We start from the raw sequence: 26481 nt of genomic DNA, 5'->3' as shown, positions 1-26481 counted from the left end.
TAATGAATGAATGGAGTGAGACACACCACAATATTATAACATTAAATAAGCAATGCTTGCATGTGCTGTGCCCCCAGTCATTTGGCAGCCATACCCAAATGATACGTAAAGCTGAAACAAAATAGACATTTTAATTAAATGGAATATCAACTAGTCTGGGGTTCGTTTCCCAAACTAACTTTCTACGTTAGCAGCTTACATAGTTTGAACAATGCAGTTGCGATGCAAGTGTTTCTCAAAACCATCGAGGTAACTACGTTGGTAACTTGCACAGTCCGATGTTAATATTTAATTTAATAACAGTAATACAAATATTTGAAAATGTATTTAAAAAAACCTTGGTCTTAATACACAGTAAAAATTAAAGTTTTAATTTAACACGTACAGAGTTGTATTTAACTCTATAGGTGTAACAGATAACATTTGGTCCCACTCAGTGTTAAATTTACTCTATGGACAGTGTCAAATTTTAAGACTACATTCAACTAAAAATCCAAAATTGAGTTAATCTTAACACCAAAACGTGTAAATATAATTGGTCTAAAATGTAATTCTTAAATATTAATTGCATTATATTGTATAACTTGAATTACGTGATGAAATTAATGTCATAATCAAAAAACAAAAAAACAAAAAAAACAAATAAACAAACAAACAAAAAAAAAAAACCACAACAGTAGTACAATTTATTGTAACCAACTTTTTGTAGCCAATCCACCTGCCAATGTTTTTGGACCACGGAAGGAAATCTATATTTTAAGCATGCCTGCCTTCTATTAAGCCTCCAGTAATGTCTTCACTTCTTAATTTTGGGTTCAGTTTGGTGTTTTTTCTTTAGAATCCCACTTCATTCAAACATTTTAAACTATCTACTTTAAACAGAAAGTGTCTGATAAATGTGCAGCTGGGTCTTTAATAACCTAACTTTTACAATAACTGATAAAGGTTTGCAAGCATTTAACATTGCACTTCCAGAGTGGCAAATGTAATGACAGGATATTAGCCTCCTCTAATATCTCACTCACTAAGAGCTGTCACTGTTTAAACCATCAAATACTAGACTATTTTGACGGTCAATAATCATATAAATAAAAGTTGAAAATAAAAGAAAAAGAATGAAAAAAGACCTAAATGAACACCCCCTACACAGCCGTTTTATGTCTGCCCTATATAAGGCTGTGTTTATATGAGTTTTAATGTGAGATTTAGAGAGTAATCATTTGTGTTAGGTTTTAAGTTTAACAGTAAATCAGTAATTTAACGTCATAAACGACATAAAATAACATCTTAAACAATTATTTTGTGGAAATACATTTGCTACATAGACCGTTTATGTCAAATAGCACAGAGAGTCAGAGAGAACATGAGCATAAAGACCAACACATAAACGTGGAAAATGCGTCGGAATGTAAACGGTGCACCATTTAAGGGACCATAGAACCAGCAGAATATACCGAAGGCGTTAAGGTGGACCGAGGCTCAGAAGGGAACTTTGAGCACACTGATATAACTGCGGCACAATTTAAGGTGGAACTGAACGCTAAAATGTAAACTGCCGTGCCATTTAAGGTGGAACGCGGTTCAGAATCGAAGTTCCCCAATATGTGAGCGGCCTCTCGAATATGTTTACTGCACCATTTAAGGAAGAACACAATAATAAAAGTTAAACTGTTACACCATTTAAAGTGGAACGAGACTCAGAATGTATCTTCCACCCATTTTAAAGTAGGAGAGGTCATTCGAATAGAACTACTTTTAGGGTTACATTTAAGTAGATCCTAGCGCAAAAATCTAAACTGCTGAATCATTTAAGGTGGAATAGAGCGCCAACATGAAAACTGTTTCATAATTTTGAGGTGTAACTGCACGCTAAACTGTACACAGCTGCACAGTTTAAGTAATTTAACCAGATAGAATGTTCTTTTTATTAGTCTTTTTATGTTAAACCACTCTGGATTTAAATTAGTTAAATTTGAATTTTTTTACTGTATACACAGTCATCATTTAAACTCTGGTTTTAAATACCTCATCATGATTTTTATATACCTGGCATTTCTGAACTATGAATGACCATTATGAAATACACTGTGTGAGTGTAGAGATAAGTTTTATTAAAAGGTAAAGGAGAGCAATACATTTAGCAGCTTACATTCCCTCAACACTGTGTTCCTGTTGGACAGAATACATCAATTTCCTACTCCCCACGTCTAGGATGAGGAGTTGTGGCAGCATGTAAGCCTGAATTACAGGCCTTTATTGAAGTAGGGAATGGGTAGAAGGGATTGGATGCAGAAAGGATCAATCAAGGTCTATAAAAGTGAAAAAAGCTACTCATTATACAACCAGTACATGAATACAAATAAAGAGCAATATTAATTACTCTCTGGTGGGTGGGGAACACTGGGGATCCGAGGAGCTATACACTGCACTGACTGCAGATGCTTCAAAGCCAGTGAGTCTGGGTGTGAGGGCTTCTGTGGTTGGACAGATGAGCTCCCAGACTGAGAGGATTCTGGGGGCCAGGGGACAGCCCAGCCCTGGGGGAGAAATGGTTCTCTATAGAACCCCAAACACTTGAAGAACCTTAGTAATATTAAAGGTTCCATCAATCTGAAGAACACTTTCATGATGCAAAGGTTCTTCAAGTGTTCTATATACAACCGTTTTCTTTATTAAAGAACCCTTGTAGAACCATTTTTTAAGTGTGAGATTAGGGCATAAACATATAGCAGTTGTTTTCTCACAGATTTCCCACCTGCTCTGAACTGTTTAATTACTACAGGACTCACCCAGAGGTGAAAAAAAAAATTCAAAGGTTGAAAAAAGACAGAATACAACTGGCACTTTAACTGTACGCTTCAGTTGCTGTTATAATTACACGATGAACACAGTCGGGTCTCAAAACACCTTCTGTGTGATAAAGAAAGGGGGGGATTTCACAAAGACTTCTTGCCTTTATATTTATGAAGATTTCTAATATATTTAATATAATTTTTTTATAATAATAATACTCTGAAATACAATTTTCGGGGTGGGGGCGGGCATTAGTTTTAAAGTAAACAGGACATTTGATACTCAAAAATGCATCTTAGCGTGGGCTCTCCAGATCCCCTATACATCGATCACATTTGTGCGACCAATCTTAGTTTTTTTTAAATAAGGTTTTGTAGCACACAGCAATGCCTTATATTATTCTTTGTGAAGTTGCTTGTAGGTTAATTTCACAAGAGCAAAACATACCTACATCAGAATTACCTTAAAATAGAAGAACAAGAAGGATGCTTCAAAGATCAGTTAATAGCCGGCCCTGTATCTGGGTTAAATCCCACGTTTTGGTTTGGTTTGGAATGAACTGCAAAGAAAGGTGAAAGCAAAGCTACAAATGCAGAACATTTGTGGAAACCTACAACAGTGTGGGGCAAGACTTTCCAGACATAGAATACCTAGAGTTGTCTTTATATCTGTAAAAAGTGGCTAATCCTAATACAGGATAAATTGTGTTGTTTTGTGTAGTTTGTTACATTTGTATTAACCAAGAACAGAAAGCTGTGTCTGCACTGGCAGAGGTTCACCGAAAGTTAACAGTTAGGATTGTGATTTCTACTGAGGCACACAGATGGTAGGGTTAGAAATTATTGGCAGCAGCATTCATCCATTGACTCAATCCACCTTGTATCAACAGTCATGGTGGAGTTGGAATAATGAGGAATGTTTCCTCAGCACACTTTCCTGAGGAATTAATTATAGTTTGAATGCCACAGTATTCAAGCATTGTTGCTGACATTTATTACCACAATTCAGCTGTCTTCTAATGGTTCCACTTCTGTGGACAGTTCAGCATTCAAACATAAAATATAAGTCTCACTACAGCACATTAGAATCCTATGATAATAGATTAATTCAGTTGAATAAGAAAAAAACAACTGAAAAAAAATGTATTGACAAGTTCACTTAAAGTCTGCACTCACCATTCGCTAGCTCTCCCACCTGTTTGTATGTAGCCCTTACTCAGTAAATGGGAAACAAACTAATGGTGACTTCTGACTGCATGGGGCCTTCTCTGCTCTGCTTTGTTGCTTTTCCACTAGCTGAATCTGGTACCTGGTCTCTGAAAGTGGTACCTTTTTTAGTCCCTGCTCCCAACTGGTTAATAATAATAATAATAATAATAATAATAATAATAAATATCAATACATTTTGAATGTGACCTATCTTTTGTCAGATAGTTGTTGTAAATAACACAATATTATGCAAAACTTATTTAATAAAATCTTGTTTTATTAAGAAAATGTATATTGTTCATTCATTCATTCATTCATTCATTCATTCATTCATTCATTCATCTGTGACCATTTATCTTGTTCAGGGTTGCTCTGGGAAAGGGTGAGTAGCTTTAATAATAGTGTCACAAAAAGTACAATATCAGGTTTTATTATGATTACCATTAAAAAGTGCTAATATCTTTCAGGGCGGCACGGTGGTGCAGCAGGTACCCAGTAAACATTTAGCCGCTGATTCAACGTTGAAATAAGGTAATGGCTGCCGTCTAATCAACGTTCTCTTAAGGTTGAAAATGAAAGTTGAAAAGACGTCCAAACACAGACGTTGAAAAGACGACTATTAGACGTATTTTGGACGTCCATTGACGTTATTACTTGGTCCCGAAATAAATTACTTTTATAAAACGCATTTTGGACGTCCATTGACGTTTAAAATATGTCCTTGAGGGACAGACTACTTTTAGACCTATTTTTAACGTCCAGGGACGTTCCTTGTTTACTGGGTAGTGTCGCAGTCACACAGCTCCAGGGACCTGGAGGCTGTGGGTTCGATTTCCACTCCGGGTGACTGTCTTTGAGGAGTTGGTGTGTTCTCCCGTGTCCGCGTGGGTTTTTTCCGGGTGCTACGGTTTCCTCCCACAGTCCAAAAACACACGTTTGGTAGGTGAACTGGCTACGCAAAATGTCCATATGTGTGAGTGAATCAATGGGGGACGGTGTGATGTGATTGTAGGTAGACTCTCCAACACTGAACTAGAGAAGCAGTTACAGACAATGAATGAATGAATGATTTAACAAAGTATTTCTTTTGAACAAGTATTTGAAAATTCCACCGCTGAATTAAGTTCATATTCAGTGTATTTCATGTAAATTCAGAATTTTAAATCTGAGAAAAAATGGTCTAATTTGAAAAATTCACATTAAAACCTAATGCCACCAAAGCCATCGCATGTCCATTCACGTCCAAAGTAAACCACTCTTACAAATGATTCCACAATATTTAAGAATGACTTCCCTGATTAGACTCTAGGAAGAAAATCACACTTTCCTTAATGCACAGAGTAGTCAGTAAAAACACAAAACGGAAATTAATGAATGAACTAAAGTGAAAAAGGTGAACTATGTAAGGGAGAAAGAAAATTATAAGAAGGTGATATAAAAATGTGACTGCAATCATTTAAAGACCTTATATGCAAAAGGACAGTTAAAAGCGTGAAACATACGGTAGTTTTTAGCCTGTGAACTGAACACATTTAAATACAGAAGGTAGTTTAATTCAAATTTACTGCATTTCAGAACAAAATATAGATCAAAACATGAAACGAAAATGTAACTGTCTCAAGGCTTAAATGTAGCTTATCTTTGGCAGGCAGCCACGGTGTAATCTTTCATCTCTGGCACGCCTCCAAACTTAGCACGTTTTTAGAGGAGGGTCCGGGGTGTGCCGACGTTGGGTCGTGGTATAAAAGGACGATTCATTTTGCTGTCACCTCACAGAAGTCTTCTTCCAAATCACTCTAACCATGAGCCTCACTGCAAAGGACAAGGAAACCGTCAAGGCCTTCTGGGCCACGATCGCCCCCAAATCCGACCAGATCGGTGCCGATGCTTTTGGGAGGTAGGCTGTTAGATTCATTCATCTCTTCTCTCTGTTCATCTCTCCTCTCTGTTCTCTGTCCTCAGCGCTAAGAGTTAACTCTGTGTGTGTGTGTGTGTCATCACAGGATGCTGACCGTCTACCCTCAGACCAAGACCTACTTCTCCCACTGGAAGGACTTGAGCCCTGGCTCTGCCCCCGTGAAGAAGCACGGAAAGACTGTCATGACCGGCGTGGGTGAGGCCATCAGCAAAATCGATGACCTGACCAACGGACTGCTCACCCTCAGCGAGCTGCACGCTTTCCAGCTGCGTATTGACCCAGCCAACTTCAAGGTAAGACGCGTTCCCCCTAATGCCCAATCCTCCTCTGGCTACAGGGTTTAAATCATGCACATGTTGAACCATGCTCTTGGTTTCTTTTAGATCCTGTCCCACAACCTGCTTGTGGTTCTGGCCATCCACTTCCCCAACGAATTCACCCCGGAGGTGCATGTGTCTGTGGACAAGTTCCTCGCTGCTGTGGCCCTGGCTCTCTCTGAGAAGTACCGATAAACAGCCAGCTCTCATCAGGAGGACGCAAACACGCACAAGCTGTATTATTAATATCTAATAAATACTTTTGAATATCTTAAGAAATGTTGTTCGACTGTTATTTGCCATCAGTGTTTCTGGGGTGTGTGTGTGTGTGTGTGTGTGTGTATAGGGGTTAATGTGATTTGCGTGTATATTAAAATGGCTAAAATTAATGAAACCCTGATAAATGAAAAAACACAACGCAGATAAAACAATAAACGGGGATCCTGGAGTTGTGTGGCAGCGTAGACTTTCATATGTAGATTTTCATAACCATTTAACAATATAAAACAGAAAAGCGTGGTAAAGCTATGAAAACAAGTCAGATGTTGTAATGAATAACAATTTTTGATTAACCATGGTATCTTTAAGAACTAATGACTTGTGTCACAGCTTCATGTCAGTATTTTATTATGCCCAGTAAACAAGGGACGTCCCTGGACGTTCAAAATGGGTCTAAAAGTAGTCTGTCCGTCAAGGACATATTTTAAACGTCAATGGACGTCCGAAATCCGTCTTAATAAGTTAGTTAAGTGGTGACCAATCGATAACGTCAGTGGACGTCCAAAACGCGTTTTATACAAATAATTTATTTCGGGACCAATTAATAACGTCAATGGACGTCCAAAATACGTCTAATAGTCGTCTTTTCAATGTCTGTGTTTGGACGTCTTTTCAACGTTCATTTTCAACCTTAAGAGAACGTTGATTAGACGGCAGTCATTATGTTATTTCAACGTTGAATCAACGACTAAATGTTTACTGGGTGATCTTTCGTCTACACGCTGTCCTTTCTCTAAAGCTGACAAAGAGTCGAATAGCGCACGATTGCTGCCTCAGAGGAAGCAGAACACCGTTCTGTAGCTTCTTCAGAAGCGGTACTCATAAATCCTGTTCATTCATACCAGATTTTGCCTCAGATGAAGCAGGATTTTTTTGTGTAACATTCTGTAGCTCACATATTTCTTCCAAAAACATTTCTGACAGTCAAAACACATGTTAACCGGAGCTTTACCGGTTTATATCGGTATCTGAATATCTCCACCAAGTGTATTCAGCACCCCTTCGGCAAAAAGGCATCCCGTCGGGAGCGCGCGCATATTTTGTCCAAAAGGAACTTAATCCGCGTTTTGTGAGAAACCGTGCAAAATGTCATGTTAATTTCAACAATATCAACAACAAGTAGAAACACCCTAGACGTTGACTGAACGTTGAGATGTAAAAATAAAAAAGACACTTGTAAATAATAAAATTATATAATGAACACACTGCTTTTTCTGAAGTCAGCTTCAACCTTTTAACGCCACGTTCATTTTCTGACCACATGAAACGCCTACATATCGTCGCAATTCTTAGAAAATCTTTAGATTAAACAAAAGATAGTAATTTAGGAAAGAAGCAGTGCATTTCAAATAAAAGATACCTCTTCATTATTGCATTTGCTAAAATGTTATATCCATGAAAACATACACATGCGGCCATTAACTTTATATATATATATATTAGAAAGAAAGGTACCCCATTGTATTTCTGGCTACATTACTATTATAACCATGAAAATTATACAGGTATTTTATATTGATCCTACACGGCTACTGACAAAAACAAACCGTATTTGTGTGTACAGAAAGAGTTACAGGTGGATTCTCTTTAAGGTAGCCAACTGCCTGTAAATGCACCCCTCTTAAATCCGGCTACTATTCCGGGATAAAGATTGCTCTCTATCATTTCTCTATCTTGAGTTTTTAAACCTAAACTGAGTTTCTTTAAGCTCTTGTCTAAAGCTTTGTGTGTGAGGTTATGGATATTTCTGTCAGCAAAATAACTGTTGAGAAAATTCCTCTTGATTTTCACATTCACCACTGGTTTTATAGGCAGTGCGTATAAGAATACGTTTTGAAGTATATTGTCCTTTTATATTTGCCACACATTTTGCAAACATTTGATTACATTTTTTTTGAAAAATATAGCCACACATTTATTGTATAATATAAAAACAAAAGAACATATATTATTATAAACTGCACATGCAAATAAACATTAGAATCTAGAAACAAGGTCAGTTTAAAATAACTTTTTAAATATGTTCATGCAAACATGTAGAATTATATTACATTATTATATATTATGGCAATTATTATAATGAAAAAAGCAAGTTCATAAATAAAAAAAACAAAGGTTAAAACTTTTAAAAACTATTATAACAATCGACAATTTTTGAATGATCTTAAAGTAGTTAAAGTATCTGAAAATGAACCACAATATTTTATACATATGTACCTTACATTTGTAAATAAACAAATTTTAAATTATTCAAGTTTATTTAACCAAAAAACATGGGATACTAGAAATAGGAGCACCCTGCATGCTGGACACATAAGCTCTAGAAGAAGAAGAAACACCTTTATAGATCCCCTTGCTTCTCTGCATTTGCCCCATCCGTAGTGAACACACAAAAAAAAACACACTAACGAGCAATTTTTCACAAACACTAGGAGCAGTGAACATACACAACCGGAGCAGGGAGCTGCCAACCACCTCGACTCCCGGTGAGCAGTTTGGGCCATGAATGAATGTTTCCTTGCCAGTCCGGGAATTAAACCAGCGCTTCTCTAAACTTAAGGCCACGGCGGCCAAAGTCACGAGCAGTGGAGACTTCTGCACAAATTCATGGTGGTACCATCTCTCACAAAAATCACAGCATATTTGAAACAACGGTGGGTCCTACTTGTCAAGATTGTTTCCATGTAATTATATTTCACTTTGTCCTGTGTAGAACCTCAGAATTTTGTGTGTGTCTGTAATACTACTGGGTCATTCACATATCTAGTTGTACCTGAAAACCCATTTAATACTGTTAATCCATGATTAAAGTTTTGATTTCAAGTAAAAAAATGCGTAAATAAAGACTGCAGTATTTAGTTTACATATTAAAATGGCTTTGTTTACATATTATTTGTATATTTATATATATATTAGAAAAAATAAAAAATACACTGTTGGGTTTATCATGCTCCTGCATCCCACAAAAATGGTACAGGTTGCTGAGGTTGTCGGGGAAGAAAGTATTCATATTCAGACTTGAGTTTTGTCTTCCAAAAAGGGGAAAAAAATTGTAATAATACTGATGAACCTTTGTATTGTCTTTTTGTATGAAGTAATAAGCATCAGAGTACTGAAATTTTAAGCAATAAAAAATGATCAGCCAAAATTAAAATAAACCAGATTCCCGAAGGACAGTAATGGCAATATCCAGCCTCAGCTTGAAAATATTTTTATTAGTATGGCATGAGAAAGAATTACCAAATGACAAGATATATATTACGGCAATTGCTGTAATCTTTACCTTTAACGCCAAGACACCACAGGATTGCTGATGTGCAAATTGAACTTTCATTCGTTTTCTGTAACTCACCGCTTCAGGTCGCGGTGGGTCCACACACTCACATTCACTAACACACTTACACCTATGGAGACTTTTTAGTCGCCAATCCACCTACCAACGTGTGTTTTTGAACCGTGGGAGGAAACCGGAGCACCCGGAGGAAACCCGCGTGGACACGGGGAGAACACATCACAGAGCAGAAAATAAGCCTCCTCACAGAGAGTCACCGGGAACGGGAATCGAACTCACAACCTCTAGGTTCCTGGAGCTGTGTGACTGAGGCACCACCTGCTAAATATTAGCAAATAAATTACAAATACATTTTAATCAATGTCATTTTTTTTATTCTTATTTTTTATTAACAGGAGCCACTTAGAATGTTTTCTTTATACTGTTAAAAATCCTCTCAACTTTGGAGGAGCTGCTGCCTTTACACAAAGATTTTCAAATATATCCATCTACATGTAGAAAAACAAAACTGAGTTGTGAACAACTATTAACTGATTATGTACAGGTATATGTAAAATAAACAGTCATAACGTCTGGAAAAAAACCACCTCAGTGTTTAATGCATGAACACTGGCTTTTTTCAGCAGGTTTACTTTACCTTCAGGAAACTCACTGCACATTCTCCCCACACTGTAAACCCGAACAGTACTACTAACTTATAAAATGTAACAGTATAACAATCAAAACCTGTTATTTAGTTAACCCAGCATTAAAGTTTTGCGTTACCTCAATCTATTCTTTTCTTTTGTTTAGACCTGAGTATATAATTATGAGTAAACCGTGCCACATATATTATAATTTATGAGTATAAGGAGATACGCAGCGTCTGACGTCATCAACGTGCCTTGCGTCCCTGTTGTACCTGTTCAAGACTGTCAAGATGGCTGCATGTTAGCGGGAGATTTCAACGGAAGATTTTTTGAGCAAAACAGGTATGTAGTTGTTATACAAAACTTGCGTGGGCACAACTTGTTCCGTAATTGTGAGAAAAAAAAAGTTTTGGGGTATTTTTATTTAAACTTCGATTTGTGTATCAATATCTGACCGAAGCTTGGAAAAAAGTTATACATATAAATATAAGTGCCAGTCGTCAACAAAAAAAGATATAAGATTTATTTTTTACAATTTTTTTATTGTGCTTCTGTTTTGAGTAGGTATTTTGGTATTGTAAATAAAAAGGGTTTAAAAAAAACCGTTATCTGTTGGCAGTCACGGTAACTTAAGTGCAGGGCTGATCAATTTAGCGGGCTAAGGCTTGAGGGTACAAGTGTGCAACGTTTATAACTTAATTAATAATATAAGAGCATGTCTGAATATTAGGTCAGGTATTGCTTCTCGTTTGTTTGGTAAATCAGCGGAGGTATAATCTGTTCTTTGCGATTTTCCCCCCAAAAAAGCGGATACTTTTTAATCGTTTTGAAGAACAAGTTAATTGCTCAGAACAGCTAATACTGTCCCTGTTTGTGCATTTTAGCTAACAATTTTAGCAGTGTTGTTTTTTTTTTTTTTACATTCATATTTTTCGTTCAGGTATTTATAGTACGGTGGTACTATAAAAGTAAAGAAAGTGCTGCTGAACAAACGCATTACATCTTGTTGGAATTGGTTTGGATAGTTAAGGTTTGTATTAAAGCAGAACAGCATCAAATATTTTGCTTGTTGTTAATTGGATTTTTTGGAATTATTTATTGATGGAATTTTCTTTTTTCCCCTCTACAGGGTCATTTTGACATATCTACCTACAGTTTCTTCAGCAGCAATCTGAGGTATTTTTTATGTTGGATTTTAGAGAAGGGGAATCAAAGACAACAAAAACTCCTCTTTGTATAGGTTTAAATTTGTAATGTTGCCCATTTGATGGGACAGTGAAACACTTCTGAAACTTAAGCCTGCATTTATGGACACTGCTTTAATGAACAGTGTGTTGAATATATAGTGCCGTGCTAATACTTAAATCAGTTCCTCTTTTCATAGAAAGTATTATATTTTCAGGGTGCAGGACATTCAATGGAGTGGAAGTGCAAGTTATGTTCTGCACTCTTAGATACTAGGGCAAAATCATTTGCTCACTATCATTTGCATCATAGCCATTATTCAAGAATTAGCCCTTTGCCATGTATGTATCACAATTGTATTTGTACTTTTCAGTCATTTAATTCACTGAAAGCTCATGTTTCACGGTCTCATAAAGATGTGCACAGATTAGAGAGAGAAGTAGAAGAACATGCATATTATTCATGCAACATGTGTAACTTTAAGCAGCCATTTTCTGAAGCAACACTGTTTGGTCATTTGAGAAGTCGTTTACGAAAACATGAGATGGTAGCATGCCCATTCAAGGATTGTAAATACCGTACAAATGTGTACTCATCATTTAATGCATACAAAAGTAGAAAACATGTGGGTACTTCACTTTTTGTTGATAATGTATTGTTAGCAGAAATTGATAGTACTCCAATAACAACATCTGTGGACTGTGATGATGGACCTTCTCAGTGTGAGAGCTCAGCCTTCTTAGATCTTTCTGAGGTTGAGAGTCAGTGTGACACTGATGATTTGAGAGCCCAGTTGCACCATAACTTAGCATCATTATTTCTGAAGATGCAAACTGTTCTTCACATTTCCAACATGGCAATTCAGGAAATAGTAGAACATTTGACACAAATATTTTGCTTGTCCCAACCCCTTGTCAAGAAGACTATTCGAGATGCCTTACAGAGTCATGACATTCCTGGTACTGAAGCATCTCTTGACCAGGTAGTCAGTGCTGTTATGGAGAGTAATATTTTTACCTGTGCAACAGCTAAATGTGAAGACTTGTCTTCGACCAAGAGACGGAAATCTTATATCGAAAAAAAATCTCCTGTAGTAAAGCCTGTACAGTATGTGCTAGAACCAGGCCACACAGTAGTACATGTTTCCATACTGGAAATGATTCAGGTAATATTCAGACATACTGACATTCTTGACAGAATTAAAGAAACAAAGACTGCACTAAAAGGACATTATGTGAGCCACCAAGATGGGTCATATTTTAAAGGTAATGATCTGTTGTCTTCTTTAGAGGAGCTAAAGCTACATCTCCTTTTGTACACTGATGATCTTGAAATAGCAAACCCACTTGGTACATCAAGGAAAATCCATAAGCTAACAGCAGTGTACTGGGTACCTGCTGATCTCCCTAGTAAAAACAGATCAGCCTTGCATGTGATTCAGCTGGCAGCATTGTGTAAAGTTTCTGACATTCAGAAATTTGGCTATGAAAGAGTACTCGGTCCTCTGCTAAAAGACATTTGTACACTCGAACAAGATGGTGTATTCATAGAGTCTATGGGTAAGGCAGTTCAGGGCACGGTCATGTGTGTGGTTAATGGAGATCTACTGGTAAAGGACTTTTTAGAGAGGTGGCCAGCCCTACGAATGGAGTCACAGGTAATGTCTGTCCTCTTCCCTTCCGCAAAAATTTGTTATAAAATCCAACCCAAATTCATTCTACCAACACATTTTAATGTGTGAAGAAGTGTAGCACACAGTAACCATAACTGTAGCTAACTTATACCTTGTCATTTAGCAAGATGCTTGAAACAATTATTCTCTAACATGTGTTTGTGTGGTTGCAGATCTTTGCAGAGTTCCACCGTATTACAAATGTAAACTTGCGCAACCAGTTCTACACAGAGCTTGACCAACATACACCACGATTGATCTCTTTGTTCAGACAGAAAGCATTGCAGACAGGCAAGAGAGCAGTGGTGCTTCGAGAGATCCTTGGAACTTATGATTGCCAAGTATGTTTATGATTAACTTTGCCATCAGCACAATATTCATAACATTTTATGCAGATGTTTCAGTGTTGCAGCACAATGTCAAATGGTTAAGCTGAGTAAAAACAGACTAAATCTAACAATTGTTAGGTTAATATTAGTTGATATAATGGATTCACATGTACTATGTCTGGGCTGTGCACTTAAACATCTCCACTATAAATATCAAATTTGCTTATGTTATCGTCTGTACCCATTATTACATAGAGCTGTCTAAATATAGCTATCACTTATTATTGCATTATTTAACTTCTTTTCAGTATAAGTAGGAATCATAAACACAAGAAGCTTGATTCAGAAAAAAATATTTTACACAAACATATCACAGATGTTAATTGAAAATTGTATGTACACTCCAGAATCATTTATGGCAAGGCCTAGCCTCGTTGGCACTTCTAAAACATGTGACTGACAAATATGGATGCATAAAAAAATAGTCGTATAGTCGTACAAAAAAAAAATGTGTACAGTTAAAATAAGAAATGAATGTATTAGTACTGGGTGCTGGGGAACCACAATTATTCCAAATCACAATGTAGGGAGTTTTTGTTGTTGTTTAATATAAATTGTATTATGGTAGAACTAATATGTGCTTAACTTTTGTTTTTGATTTCTCAATCAAGGAAGAAAATGATGTCAGTGTAAGACGGACTATGGCCCTTCAGGCACTTCCAGTCTACCTGCGTGAGGATGACTCAGAGTTCTTCAAGACCTACAATGTAAGCAATGCAAAATGTAAATATCTGTTAATACAACATATACATATAAACACATTTTAATGTCTTTCACTCTTTCACAGTTGTATCACACAATTGTAATAGACTAATTGGAATAGACATTTGCAAGTCTGTCTTATTATACTGGTAAAATGCCTTATGTACAGAGTGATTGGCCCTGTTTACACTTGGTTTAATAATGCATCTTGGGGAATCAGTTCAATAGTGGACAGCCAACACACCATCGTTTACATGTGGGTCAGTCATGCATTGCCAAGGCGTCCAGTTGGTCAGTTGTCTTTAGATTTCTTAAATGCCTTTGTCAGTTCAACTGCCACACACAGTTATGTTTGTCTCTGTTAACAGACAAGCATCAGATTTGTTTGTGGTAAAGCTATAAAAATGAAAATGGTTTAAGGACCAATATACTTGTACAGACTAACTCTCAATATGCATATTTCAAAATGAGTGATGCATCAAAGCTGGAAAAATAAATGCAACCCTATACAAGTGTGAATGGAGCGATGAATGAACCACAGAGTTTTTGGCTTGTAACCTTCCTTCTGCAACACTTGTCATAATTGTGTTGTTTGTATTTTGCAGCAGGAAGAGGAGCCAGATATCACTGACATTCCTGTTGCTCTCCTCATGGCTGGTGCAGACCCCTTTAGCTCCAAGAGCTTCTTTGTTGTAGGGGAACATTGTTGTGAGTGATCTTCCTGCGTTGCCTGATGCATTATTGGTATTGTTTGGCTTGATATACACTTTCAATTTACAATATCCAAAGAAACTGATGCACACTTTCACTTTTATTCAGAAAATAATGATGTGTCTGGATGATGGTAAACCACTGAAACCATGCCTGCTGAATTTGAAAAACGATTTGTTTAAAGACTGAACAAAGCAACAAACTTGAATGCAAATGTGCATCAAAGTTCTATCCATGTACACTGAAAACACATGTTATTAAAATAACTTCAGTGAAAACAGTGCCATAATAGAGTTTGCAGCCTTTTTCAATTGTCTGTTGTCAGGATTTTATTGCAGTGTTCTTCAAAGTTCAAAATTTGAACACAGGATGAGGAGAATGTTAATGTACTTACACAACTGGCCACTTTATTAACACAACCTCCTTGTTTCTGAACCTATTGTTCATTATATTATCTCCACTTGCCACGCAGGAGCTCTTTTCAGTTTTATAATTACAGTTGTAGTGAATCTGGTTCACCTTGTAGATGTAAAGTCAGAGACTATGTTGCTGCACATTTGGTGTTTTCTGTCATCTAGTCCATCAGTGACACAGGACATGGTTGGATGTTTTCGGTTGGTGGACTATTCTCAGTTCAGCAGTGACACTAAGTGTCTTAAAAGAAATTCCAAAAATCTCCTGCTATGTCTGATCCACTCGTATCAGCACAACACACACTAACACACCACCACTTTTAGTGTCACTGCAGCACTGAGAATGATCCACCACCACATCACACCTGCTCTGTGGGAGTCCTGACAATTGAAGAAGAGGGTGAAAGGGGGCAAACAACGTATGCAGAACAAGACATGGACTCCAGACTAATAATAAAATTTTAAATTGCTTCTATATGGCATATGGAGCTTAAAATGAACAATGAGTAAACAAACTAGGTGTTGTTAATTAAGTGGCTAGTCGTGTATATAAAGAATAAAATGTGATGTGAGATTATGAAAAAGATTATTATATATGGCAGCTCTTGATGTTTTACCTGCAGGTTTTGTTTTGTATTGTATTGGAGAAGATACTTCAAGCTCTGATAATGTTAATGCCTTTGGAATGGCAGCCAGTTTTAACAAGTGTTTTACAACTTTTAATAAATTTACTTTTATTAGTAGATTGGTGTTATGTGTTTTGTGAATGAATAAATTTAAATTTAACTTAAATTTGATTTCAACCTATGAATTACAAAATTTATCTTGACTAGGACAAACTTTAATCTTTTAAGTACATTTTCTTAAAAGTATTAATTTGCCTACAATTATATGTTTTGAGTTATAAGTAACTTGGCGGAACTAAGTTTAATTATATACTGCTTACTAAAACTAATTAAGTATATAGAACTATAAAAATGGCTAATTTTAAATATATATATGTTAAGAGAACTTAAAACTTTTACAAAAAGAATTAAGTTTACTTAAAAAAAATATTTCATTAACTTAAACTTTTTTAGGTAATCAGTTACAACAGAAGTTTTGAGTAAACTGAACTTGTTTGGTTTTACAGTGCACATACAGCAATATAGACAGATAGCCAACGGCGTCAAAGGAGTAACGGCAGCAGCTCCCCCGGGTCCTAGTGCGCCCAATTTCAATACATAGGGGGAGGGGGCTGTGAAGGACTGGTGCCTCCTCCAGGGTGTTTCTACCTTGCGCCCAATGATTCCAAGTAGGCTCTGGACCCACCGCGACCCTGAACTGGAGAAGCGGTTACAGACAATGAATGAATTAATGAATAATTTGGCGGGATAAAGAATATTTAGGGGGTGGCTACAGCCCCCCTAAAACATGTCTAACGACGTTCATGGTGTGTGCATGTAGTTGTTAATCTTCAGTTAGTGTTTAAGCCAATTTCTGATATTCTGACAACTAAGAAACTGTAGAGATGTATATATTGAAAATGTTAGAACAGTTCAACATGTTATAAATAGTTTAGAGCAGTAGTTCTTAACTTCACCCACCTTGCAAAATTTCAACAATCTAGCACTGACCCGAACTAACAAACCATATTTACCTTAATGGGAGTATATTCCACCACCTGTTTTATTATGTTCTGGTTGGCCTGACTTACCACACGTTCTGACACCGGTATAACACATTTGTGTAATTTTTATAAAACCTTATTAACATCCACTCACAACACACTTACGTTTTTACTATATGCAGTATACTGGGCCAAAGTAGTCAAATCTATCAATTATCTCATTATTAATTGGTACACTTTCTATTAGTTTCTTCCAACCCGTTCCAATCCTTGTCCTTTCAAAAATGCTTTTCTCAAAGATGTCATTATATTCCCCTTAGAACAGACAACAGCACTCATACAAACAACTACATAACCTCACCACGTGCATGTAAAATGTCTAAATAAGATGTTTCTAGTGAGACAGAAGATTATCCAACTGCATCCGAATGGGGTAGTCAACTGAACCTTAGTGGAAAAAAACAGAGCACAAAACAATTTTGCAAATTAGTAGGTCCCCAAACTCTGTCCCTCAGAAAAACATCACTTATTCCATATTTGACTGAGAAGCTCCATTCTCACGTCTTATCTGAACATGTCCACAGGTTTGCTCTCCTTCCCTTCACTGCGAAAAGACAACTCAAATATCCATGAAAGTGTGGTCTCAGATTGTGCCATAGCACTGCACTACATGCTAAAGAAATCTACATGCTAATGTTGTCATTCAATACGTTTGTGTGAACTAAGCAAAGTACTATTTCTGTTAGGCATAAAGTAATAGATGAGTTTGTGAAAAAGAAGCAGAGTATGACGTGAAACACATAAATTTTTCATCAGAATATTTAGCAATTAGGGTATTATAAACATAATATAATATATATATATATATATTATTTTTTTGCCCTATGACACCTCAGGTTTATTTTCATGTCTCTCTTAAATATCCACATACAGTGATTTTGAAATACCTTTTTAGATATAAAATGTCTTTTTATTACAGCTTTAAAAATATAGAATTTTCACATTATGGAGTTTCTCGTGCGATAACTGGGCCAGATCTGGCTTCATAATGTAAATTTGATATTAGAAAAGACCCGGGGCTAATGAAAAAAGATCAGGGCCTAGGCACGCTCTTGCCCACTGAAGAACATGGTCAAACAAGATATGCAGAACAACAGGTAGACCACAGTCTGTAATTGTAGATCTATACACAATCCTTTTTCACCAACGTATGTTTTCACCAACATGTTATGAGGTCTGGGCCTCACAAGCAAAAGAGTCCCCAGAGCCTCAAATAAAGCATGATTACACAGTGGAGCTTTGGAGTTTGTTGTCATTCACTCATTGTCTATAACCGTTTATCCAAGGTTGCGGCGGTCCGGAGCCTACCCGGAATCATTGAGCGAAAGGCAGGAACACACCCTGGAGGGGGCACCAGTCCTTCACAGGGCGACAAGCATGGAGTGTGTTTTATTATCCTCAAAATACCACAGAACCAGATGGGTCTATTTTTGAAGAGGTAAACAGGCCCACGTTTCTCTGTGTAAATGATCCTTATAAAGTGTTTTCTGCTTTCTCGATTTTAAAATAGTTAATTCATTCTGTCATTCAGTGCTGTCGTTTGTCATTCTACTGTGTTACACTGATGCGCATGTGTAGCAAAACAAAGGGAAATGCGGTTAATGGAGACGAACTAACTGGGTGAAGGCACCAAGTCAAACACTGCTTGTTTTCTGCTCCAAAATCTTCAAAGTTAGTAATTATTTTGGCGCGCACTTTAGAGCTGTGTCATGTAAGGTGTTGAAATATTTCTGTTTTTTTAATGCGATTTAGTTACAAATACCTTAATGTCAATATACATTAAATCTGAGGCACTGATTTGCGAGACAACAAGGCATTAAGGTTGCTGCCTTCTGCTTGAGACACCGCCACTGAAATGCTCTCAGTAAACTCGGCAATATAGCACCTATAGTTAAGTTAAACTACACTGTAAAAAATGTGACCCATTAGTTACTTAAAAAAATTATGGCAACAAAGTGACACGTAATATTAATGAGTAGATTCTAATTTTCCAACTTTTAAGTAACATTCATTGAATAAATTAACTAAATTTAAGCAAGAAGATTATGTAAATGTTAATAAAATGCACAGTTAAAATGTGTTGGATTTAGTAATAACATGCCTAAATATGAATTAATATAGCTCAAAAATATTGAGTAAATACAACTTAATTTCACAAGGAAAGGACTATTTATCTGAGAAAACTTAATTAATATTTACTAAATATCTTGCAAGTATTGATTTACATTTACTAAATATCTGGCAAAAATTGAGTAGCATGTACTAGGTTTCTGGAGAAAGCTTGTTTCTATTTACTAATTATAGTAACTTTACATCTATTCAATAATATCACGTGTCACTTTGTTGCCATAATTTTTTTATGTTAAATCTACTTAATTTGTCCTTTTTGTGCCATGTTCGAGTCATCAGGTCAATGTGCATAAAAATAATACCAGGTAAACATTTATTCAACTCTTGAAACATTTATTCATACAAAAATTGAAAATTGATACAACTACATCAAGGATCACAGGAAGAATATATTTTGGAATGTGATGCAAGGTCAAAACTTGTTGGTGCACTTAAATCTCAATAATGTTTTGAGACTGCACTCATCTTATACCAGATCAGTTTAATTAGGATTCAGCAGGCACCTGCAAATAGATGAATATTAGCTTTAACTTCATAAGCAAGTGTAATGTTTTAGTGTTGGTCTTTTCTATTCATCTATTTGCAGGTGCATCCTAATTAGATTGACTGGGTATAATTGTTAACAAAATATGATCTCTTGTATTTCAAATTCATTATGTACATAAAATATAAACAGACATAACCTTGCTATACAGTCAAATCATTTAAACCACACTGTAGACAGTGAGAAAACACAGGTCATAACATTTTATAGAAACGATTGGAATTGGAATTTTTCTTGCTTTTAATAAGTACTAATTATATTGTTTATAGTAGTGCCCTCAAGTCACGCTCGAATTTAGTTTTACGATTCAGATTCACAGTAAAAAAGTAAACTACGAGCCATATCGGCTACAGCCTGTTTTCGAACGCTACAAAATGTCCGAAACACAAATTAGTGCAAATAAAGAGTGAATATAACACATTTCTGACACAGAAATAACACAGCAGTAAAAATGTCAGAGTGATCTGAATGGTCTACTTTAACAGAAACCATCGGGTATATGGCGCGAAAAGAGAAAATGAGATTGGGAAATAGATAAAAAAAAAAACTTAGCAGAAAACCAAAGAGATTAAAAATAAAAACAAATAGGTGTTCCTACACAATATTATGAAAACATGCATTCTGATATATTGAGAATGGAATGCTAACATAATACGTAAAATGTTAAATGTTTAGTAAACAGACGAATCATTGCCACTGATTTCGTGGTGTGCTCTAATTTGCTGAACTCTGTTCAAACGCAGCTCTGTGTGTGAAGTGAGAGTGAGCTAGTGCTGCAATGACCGTTTGAAAGTGTACTCTGACAGAGACTGAGCGTCCTCTCATGGCTTCAATATACCGTCAACAGACACATGAACGACCTGCAAACTACAGAAAGCAAAACATCAGCTTCTGTAAATAAACCGCCTCAGTTACCTGCTAGGTCTCTCTCTCCCTGCTCATAGCAGAGGCGTCTGGTGTTGTTTTAGACAGAGAAAAGAACTCCAAACGTTGAAAACAACGAACAGAAATGAGGATTACTCTATTCCTGCTCCATGGTTTTGCGGTTTCGGATCTCTTAAGGTGGAAATGTCTCAAAACTTCGGAGACAGCTAACTGCATTAGCGACAGTGCTACAAACTAAACACCTCGAGTTACACATGAGTGTCTCTGGGAATTCAATCAGTGAATTAAAAACTTACAGACAAGTTAAACTTCATCCACATACAAACAACTGTTTTTCCTCAAACACACCGATCCACCTTAAAAAATGCAGAGCTTAGAACTGCGTGTCCCCACATTTAAGAGCGCCTCAAACAAAATACACAAATTTAGATAAAAATTGTTCTTTTGCTGTTAATAATTTAAAAGCTGTTCACTTTGGGAAGTCCGAGGACGTTCAGAACCCAGTAACGCTGGTGTCCACGAGTTTCAAAATGCATTGGGCGGAAGTGTATGATGATTAAAATTAAAGACCTCCCAGTGAGTAAAATCTATTGCATTTTCTGGATCTTTGGTGTTACTCATAAAATATGAATAAATTCTATTCAACATATCCCAGCTAATTTTATTCAGCCAAAACTGTGTAAATTGCAATTAATACTTTGTTCAAATTTGTTGAATTTAGCTCAATTTTATTTCAAACTACATGAAGTCTTTTTATTAAGTGCAAGTTACTATTAGTTTTTAACTAAATATTAATTTACCCAATCCCACTTTTTACAGTGTATACTTATTTACCTAGGTCATTTTATCATTTTATATTTGCGAGTAGGCGGTGGCGCAACAGGTAAGTGTCTCTGTCACGGGTCCTGGGGGTTCTGGGAGACTGTTTCTGAGCAATTTGGTGTATTCTCCCTGTGTTTGCCCGGGTTTCCTCCCAAGGTCCAAAAACACACGTTGGTAGGCTGTCATCAATTTTCGAGTTGACTGTGATTCAACTGGGGCTACTACACTCTGATCATTTGGAGTGTGTTTTATTACCCCCAAAAGTACAGAAAACCAGATGGATCTGTCTTCCTTTTCAAAAATGTTTCATTTTGAAATTAGAAAGCAGGAAAGTCCCTTTATCCAATTTCTGATTTGGAAAGGAATCTGGCAAATTCAAGGAAGTAAAAACAAGAAAATTCTCCGTCTCGGAAACAAGGATATTTTCATAACATTCGGGTATCATTTGACTGATTTTGCTAGCGCAAACATTTCGTATGAGTATTTCAATTACGGAAGGCTTATTATTTATTAATATAAATGATATTTTATTAACTTCAAATAAATAAAAATACAAAATGATTCAATATAAAACCTCTCAAAGCATTATCACTATGCAAGATTTTATTGTAGATGTGTATTAATACTGGGCTTGGAGCGTCTATTTATTATATAAAGAGACAGCTGGCTTGGAAACTGAAAACCTAAATGAACGCTGAAATAAATCTGTGCAATAGTTTAGAAATGAAACGTATAGCGTGGAACTGTGTAAACTAGATGTAAAATTAGGATTTATTTTATCATGCATTTATTATTCTTAGTTTATTGTACGTTAAGGATGATCATTAATGACCTGCGCTTGCTTAAATTAGTTAACTCAGTTAAGACAGCTCGACCTTTTTAAGAGACATGTCCCATGTGATTGTTTAAGCATGTATAGAACTGTACGCCTTTGTAATTACAGACTTTACGTAACACACCGCATACTAAATTAACATAAGAAGCATGTCTAGTATTTTTGTATTTTTCTTGGATCGTGTGCCACTTTTGAAATTGTCATCTGATTACACACACTGCACGAAACACGTGTTAATAATAAAGATCAAGTTTATTTATTTTAACTGACAAATACAGTTTCGATTATACAATTGGTAGTTTCTCATGGTCCTGTCGAGCAGTCAAGTCCATTCAGCGTCTAGTGGTACTGCTTTCTGAGGGCAGCGGCTACCACGGCCAGGAACTTCTGGAAAGCTGCCTGCACCTCAGGTGTGAAAGCAGCTCCCATTTGAGCGGCAACGACGATGGTAATGCAGTCAGCCAACAGCTGCGGGGAGAAGAGAATAAGGAACAAACATTAGACAATATTCTTCAACATCGGTGCCTTTAACAGACGAGGACTTCACAAAACAGAAAGAGATTTCACACTGGACTTACCCTGAAGTTGTCGGGATCCACATGCAGTTTCTCGGAGTGCAGCACACTCAGTTCAGCGAAGGCAGCCTTGATGTTGTCCATGTTCTTCACAGCTTTGTCCAGACCACTGAATACAACTAAGCCGTGAGCAGCGACCATGGGGTTTCCCATGATTGCGGCGGCGTTGTACAAGTTTCCAAACTTGGCGAAGTACCTCTGAGTCCAGGGGTACACCACAAGACATCTGAGGGTTAAAGAAAGCATAGATCAGCAGAATAAACCACGAAGCGTTTACAAAAGCGTGAACTAAACTTCAAATCGCTTACCTCGTCAAGGCGTTCAGTCCCACGTTGGCGTAATCGATTTTGGAGAAGATGTCCTGGATGGTAGCACGCTCGAAATCTGTCCAGACAACCATGTTGATGTATTTGTTTTCTACGTTTCTTGACGTGGAAAAGCTGTGTAATGTAAGGGACTCTGTCAGGGGCTTATATATCTGAAAGTCCACCCCACCCAAACCCAGCTGATTGGTCGGCAGTTACATGGGGTGTGTTCTGTCACGATGTGGTGAACAACTGTCATTTGATATGTAGAGCTTTTATTTGTATCGACGTATATTTTTACTTTAATATTTAAAATATACTTTAATAATTACTTTGTATAGTACCCAATAGTAATTTAGTGTATTTAATATAAACACACTAAATCGTACTAAAATTTAAACTGCTCTTTGGGTATTCAGAAATGTCCTTCATTAATTTATTCATGCATTACTTGATAGTATGTTTGAATATTTAAAGTATGATGCATTTTAGTAAATTGTCATTAACTACACACATAAAAATGATCGTTTTCCAAAGTACTTTAGTAAATTTAAAAGCACTCTGAGCACCCGAAGAACCCTTTGCATGTTTATTCAGATTGACGGAGAATGGGCTGTAGATGGTTGTATTTAGGAGAATTTAGAGAAGGGTTTTGCACCAAAAAAAGGTTATTTTTGTTTCTCACATCATAACTACAGAAGAACTGTGTTGGTATGCTGGTGCTATGTAGAATAATTTGCAAAGAGCTCATTGAGTTTTCAGGGTTCTATAGAGAACCATTTTATTTACTATTGACACAAAAGAGTATTCAAATACAATTATATATATTTGTTGCCGACACAAACTCATAAAAATTACACAGAGTATACTTTAAGTATATTTAGTATATGCTATATGCTCTATTTATTGTACTAAAATATATGAATACCTTTAGAGCATATAGAGTGTATGATCTAAAAATTTGACTAAGTTATAGAAAATAAATATAATTTCCAATAGTTGGAATCTTGTGTGTTCTCCAAGTTGAAATAAGGTGTATTTTTTAAAAATTCAGAGTTAGTGCCTCAATAGAGTACAGTTATTAAAATTATTTGTTTTTATATTTTAATAGCATTAAAGTTCTCAGAAGGATAAGGTGTGGCAGAGGTACATTATTGGTCACTTAAGGTACACACAGTGTAAAGGTACATTTTAAAGGTACAACAGTGGATATGTCCTTAAAGGTACATTACATTCTCTTCTCCAAATGGAAACTTTCATTATAGATCTGTGTAAAATAAAATAATATAATGTAAGTCCAGGAGATTAAATGAAGAAATCAACAAAATATAAAAATGTATAATGATAACAGATTAAGGCACAATTATGTTCCCTAACTGACATTGTATAAATAGCATACTAAGTGTGTACTTTTGAAAATCGAAAATAGCACATGCAAAATGATGTATAGTCCAGTATACTAAGTATACTTAAATGAAGTATACCTCGGTGTACTATTCCCCCAGGGTAGACATGAAAGTCTGTGAATATTTATTATTGAAAACAATTCTTACTGACACGCTTGTGCTGAACAATAAGTGAGGAATAAAAGGTACATCATTGTTATTGTAATCTGCAGTTATAGAATTTAAATTAAAAACATGCAGAAGCTACACAAGACCAAACAGTCTGAAAAGCTTCAGCATAAGGCAAGGGATAATGATTGACCTAAAGGTGTCCAAATCACCACTAATTTGCCAGAATTATAGGTTTTGTTAATTTATTTTTTTCAGACGTTGTATGACATCAAACAGATTCATCAACATATTGATTTAATTTCACAAACAAAAATGATAAAACATATATTTCAAAGAGGAAACACTCCTTTAGAATTCTCACTTGGTTCACTGTGATAGTACAGGGAAGCGCTATCTCAGATGTACACAGGCTCCTTGAGGTCTTCATAAACCACAGATAATTTTATCTGTTGACATAGTCTTTCTTACTGCAGATAACTTTTATTGTTTCAAGAAACAGACAAGTTTAAAATAGCGTCCAAAAATAATGATATGCATTAAAACTAATACATGTATACTTTGTGTAGTTTTCTTTATATGGCAAGAGTTTTCATGACCAGTCTGAATGCCTTTATAGCTTTGTAGATCTATATTATTACTAGCAAAAATTCGTAATGTGAAATGAGAGTTGTTTCTTTCATTGATTATTTTTCTGAAGCTTCCTGTTTATGGTTGCTGTAGTTTTTTTTAATCAATTAAGATTATCTCAGAATGAGAAATATTAGCTTTAGATAATGTTCATTTATAATCGTGCACTTAAAATATTCCATGCTAACTACACATGTACATAAGAATTCCGTTGTCAAAAAGAAAAAAAAGAAAAACAACGTGAAATATTTATTTAGTTATACCAGCTATTCCTTGATTTCAATGCAAAGAATATTTACAAGTAATGGTAACAATATGATATAAGCAAACCTACTAATCTGGATCAAATTGTACACATACCGTCATATTGAATTATCTTAACATCAGCTTGAATTAACTGACAACAGGTTAATTAAAATGACTTAATTAACTGAACATGAAAGAGCTTTATAATGTGTTAAATCTATGTCGATTGTACTTAATGACTGGACCCTAGGTGCTCAGTTTAAGTTTGCAGGTCAAATTGAACTTATTTTATTCAGCATTAGGCATTTGAAATAGAGAGGAACTTTTCAGAACATAGTTTGCTAAACTTAATTCAAGGTATACATTACATGAACTAACATATTTTTAATCAGATATGTAGACTGAAGTGTTACATACTGTTTAATACATTCAAAACATTCAAATAAAATACAAAAAAATGACAAAAATGATGAATATATTAAAAAATGCTTAGTTAAAATATCATACACCAAATAAAGAAAACAAACAAAATATATTTCCAATCAATAAACAAAAATTATTTTAAAATACATTTGTTTTTGAGTCTTTTTTCACTCTGTAATCCAATAAGTTTGAATCAGTTTCAAATGTCCTCATACTGAATTTCTTTTTAACCATAAGAAAACTAGAACAACCTCCAACACTAGATTTATCACAAGACTCATTTTTCACGTAGAGGTGTTGCCTGTCCTTGAGCAAAGTAACACAGGGTCACTTACATAGTTCACTAAAAAATGAATTAATACCTGCAGCAATTTTTTTTATTGCCTAAAGTATTC

General features: G+C 35.8%; 2 protein-coding genes across 2 annotated transcripts; one reads left to right on the top strand and one right to left on the bottom strand.

Annotated features, from left to right (window-relative positions):
* Positions 1 to 5790: 5790 nt before the first annotated feature.
* On the top strand, positions 5791 to 6439 carry LOC136699240 (hemoglobin embryonic subunit alpha-like). The gene is made up of 3 exons (XM_066673791.1): positions 5791 to 5898; positions 6005 to 6212; positions 6303 to 6439. Exons 1-3 carry the CDS (start codon positions 5804 to 5806, stop codon positions 6429 to 6431), a joined length of 432 nt encoding a protein of 143 aa, XP_066529888.1. The 5' UTR covers positions 5791 to 5803; the 3' UTR covers positions 6432 to 6439.
* Positions 6440 to 22646: 16207 nt separating this feature from the next.
* LOC136699164 (hemoglobin subunit beta-like) lies at positions 22647 to 23429 on the bottom strand. Its single transcript, XM_066673645.1, has 3 exons — positions 23277 to 23429; positions 22972 to 23194; positions 22647 to 22861 (listed from the first exon to the last, which is right to left on the bottom strand). The coding sequence occupies exons 1-3, from the start codon at positions 23366 to 23368 to the stop codon at positions 22733 to 22735; spliced, it is 444 nt and encodes a 147-aa protein (XP_066529742.1). The 5' UTR covers positions 23369 to 23429; the 3' UTR covers positions 22647 to 22732.
* Positions 23430 to 26481: the final 3052 nt, after the last annotated feature.

The sequence above is a fragment of the Hoplias malabaricus genome, chromosome 6 (genome assembly GCF_029633855.1).
Source record: "Hoplias malabaricus isolate fHopMal1 chromosome 6, fHopMal1.hap1, whole genome shotgun sequence".
NCBI lineage: Eukaryota > Metazoa > Chordata > Actinopteri > Characiformes > Erythrinidae > Hoplias > Hoplias malabaricus.
Note: the sequence above shows the minus strand (reverse complement) of the source record. Positions and strands in the feature narration are given on the sequence as shown.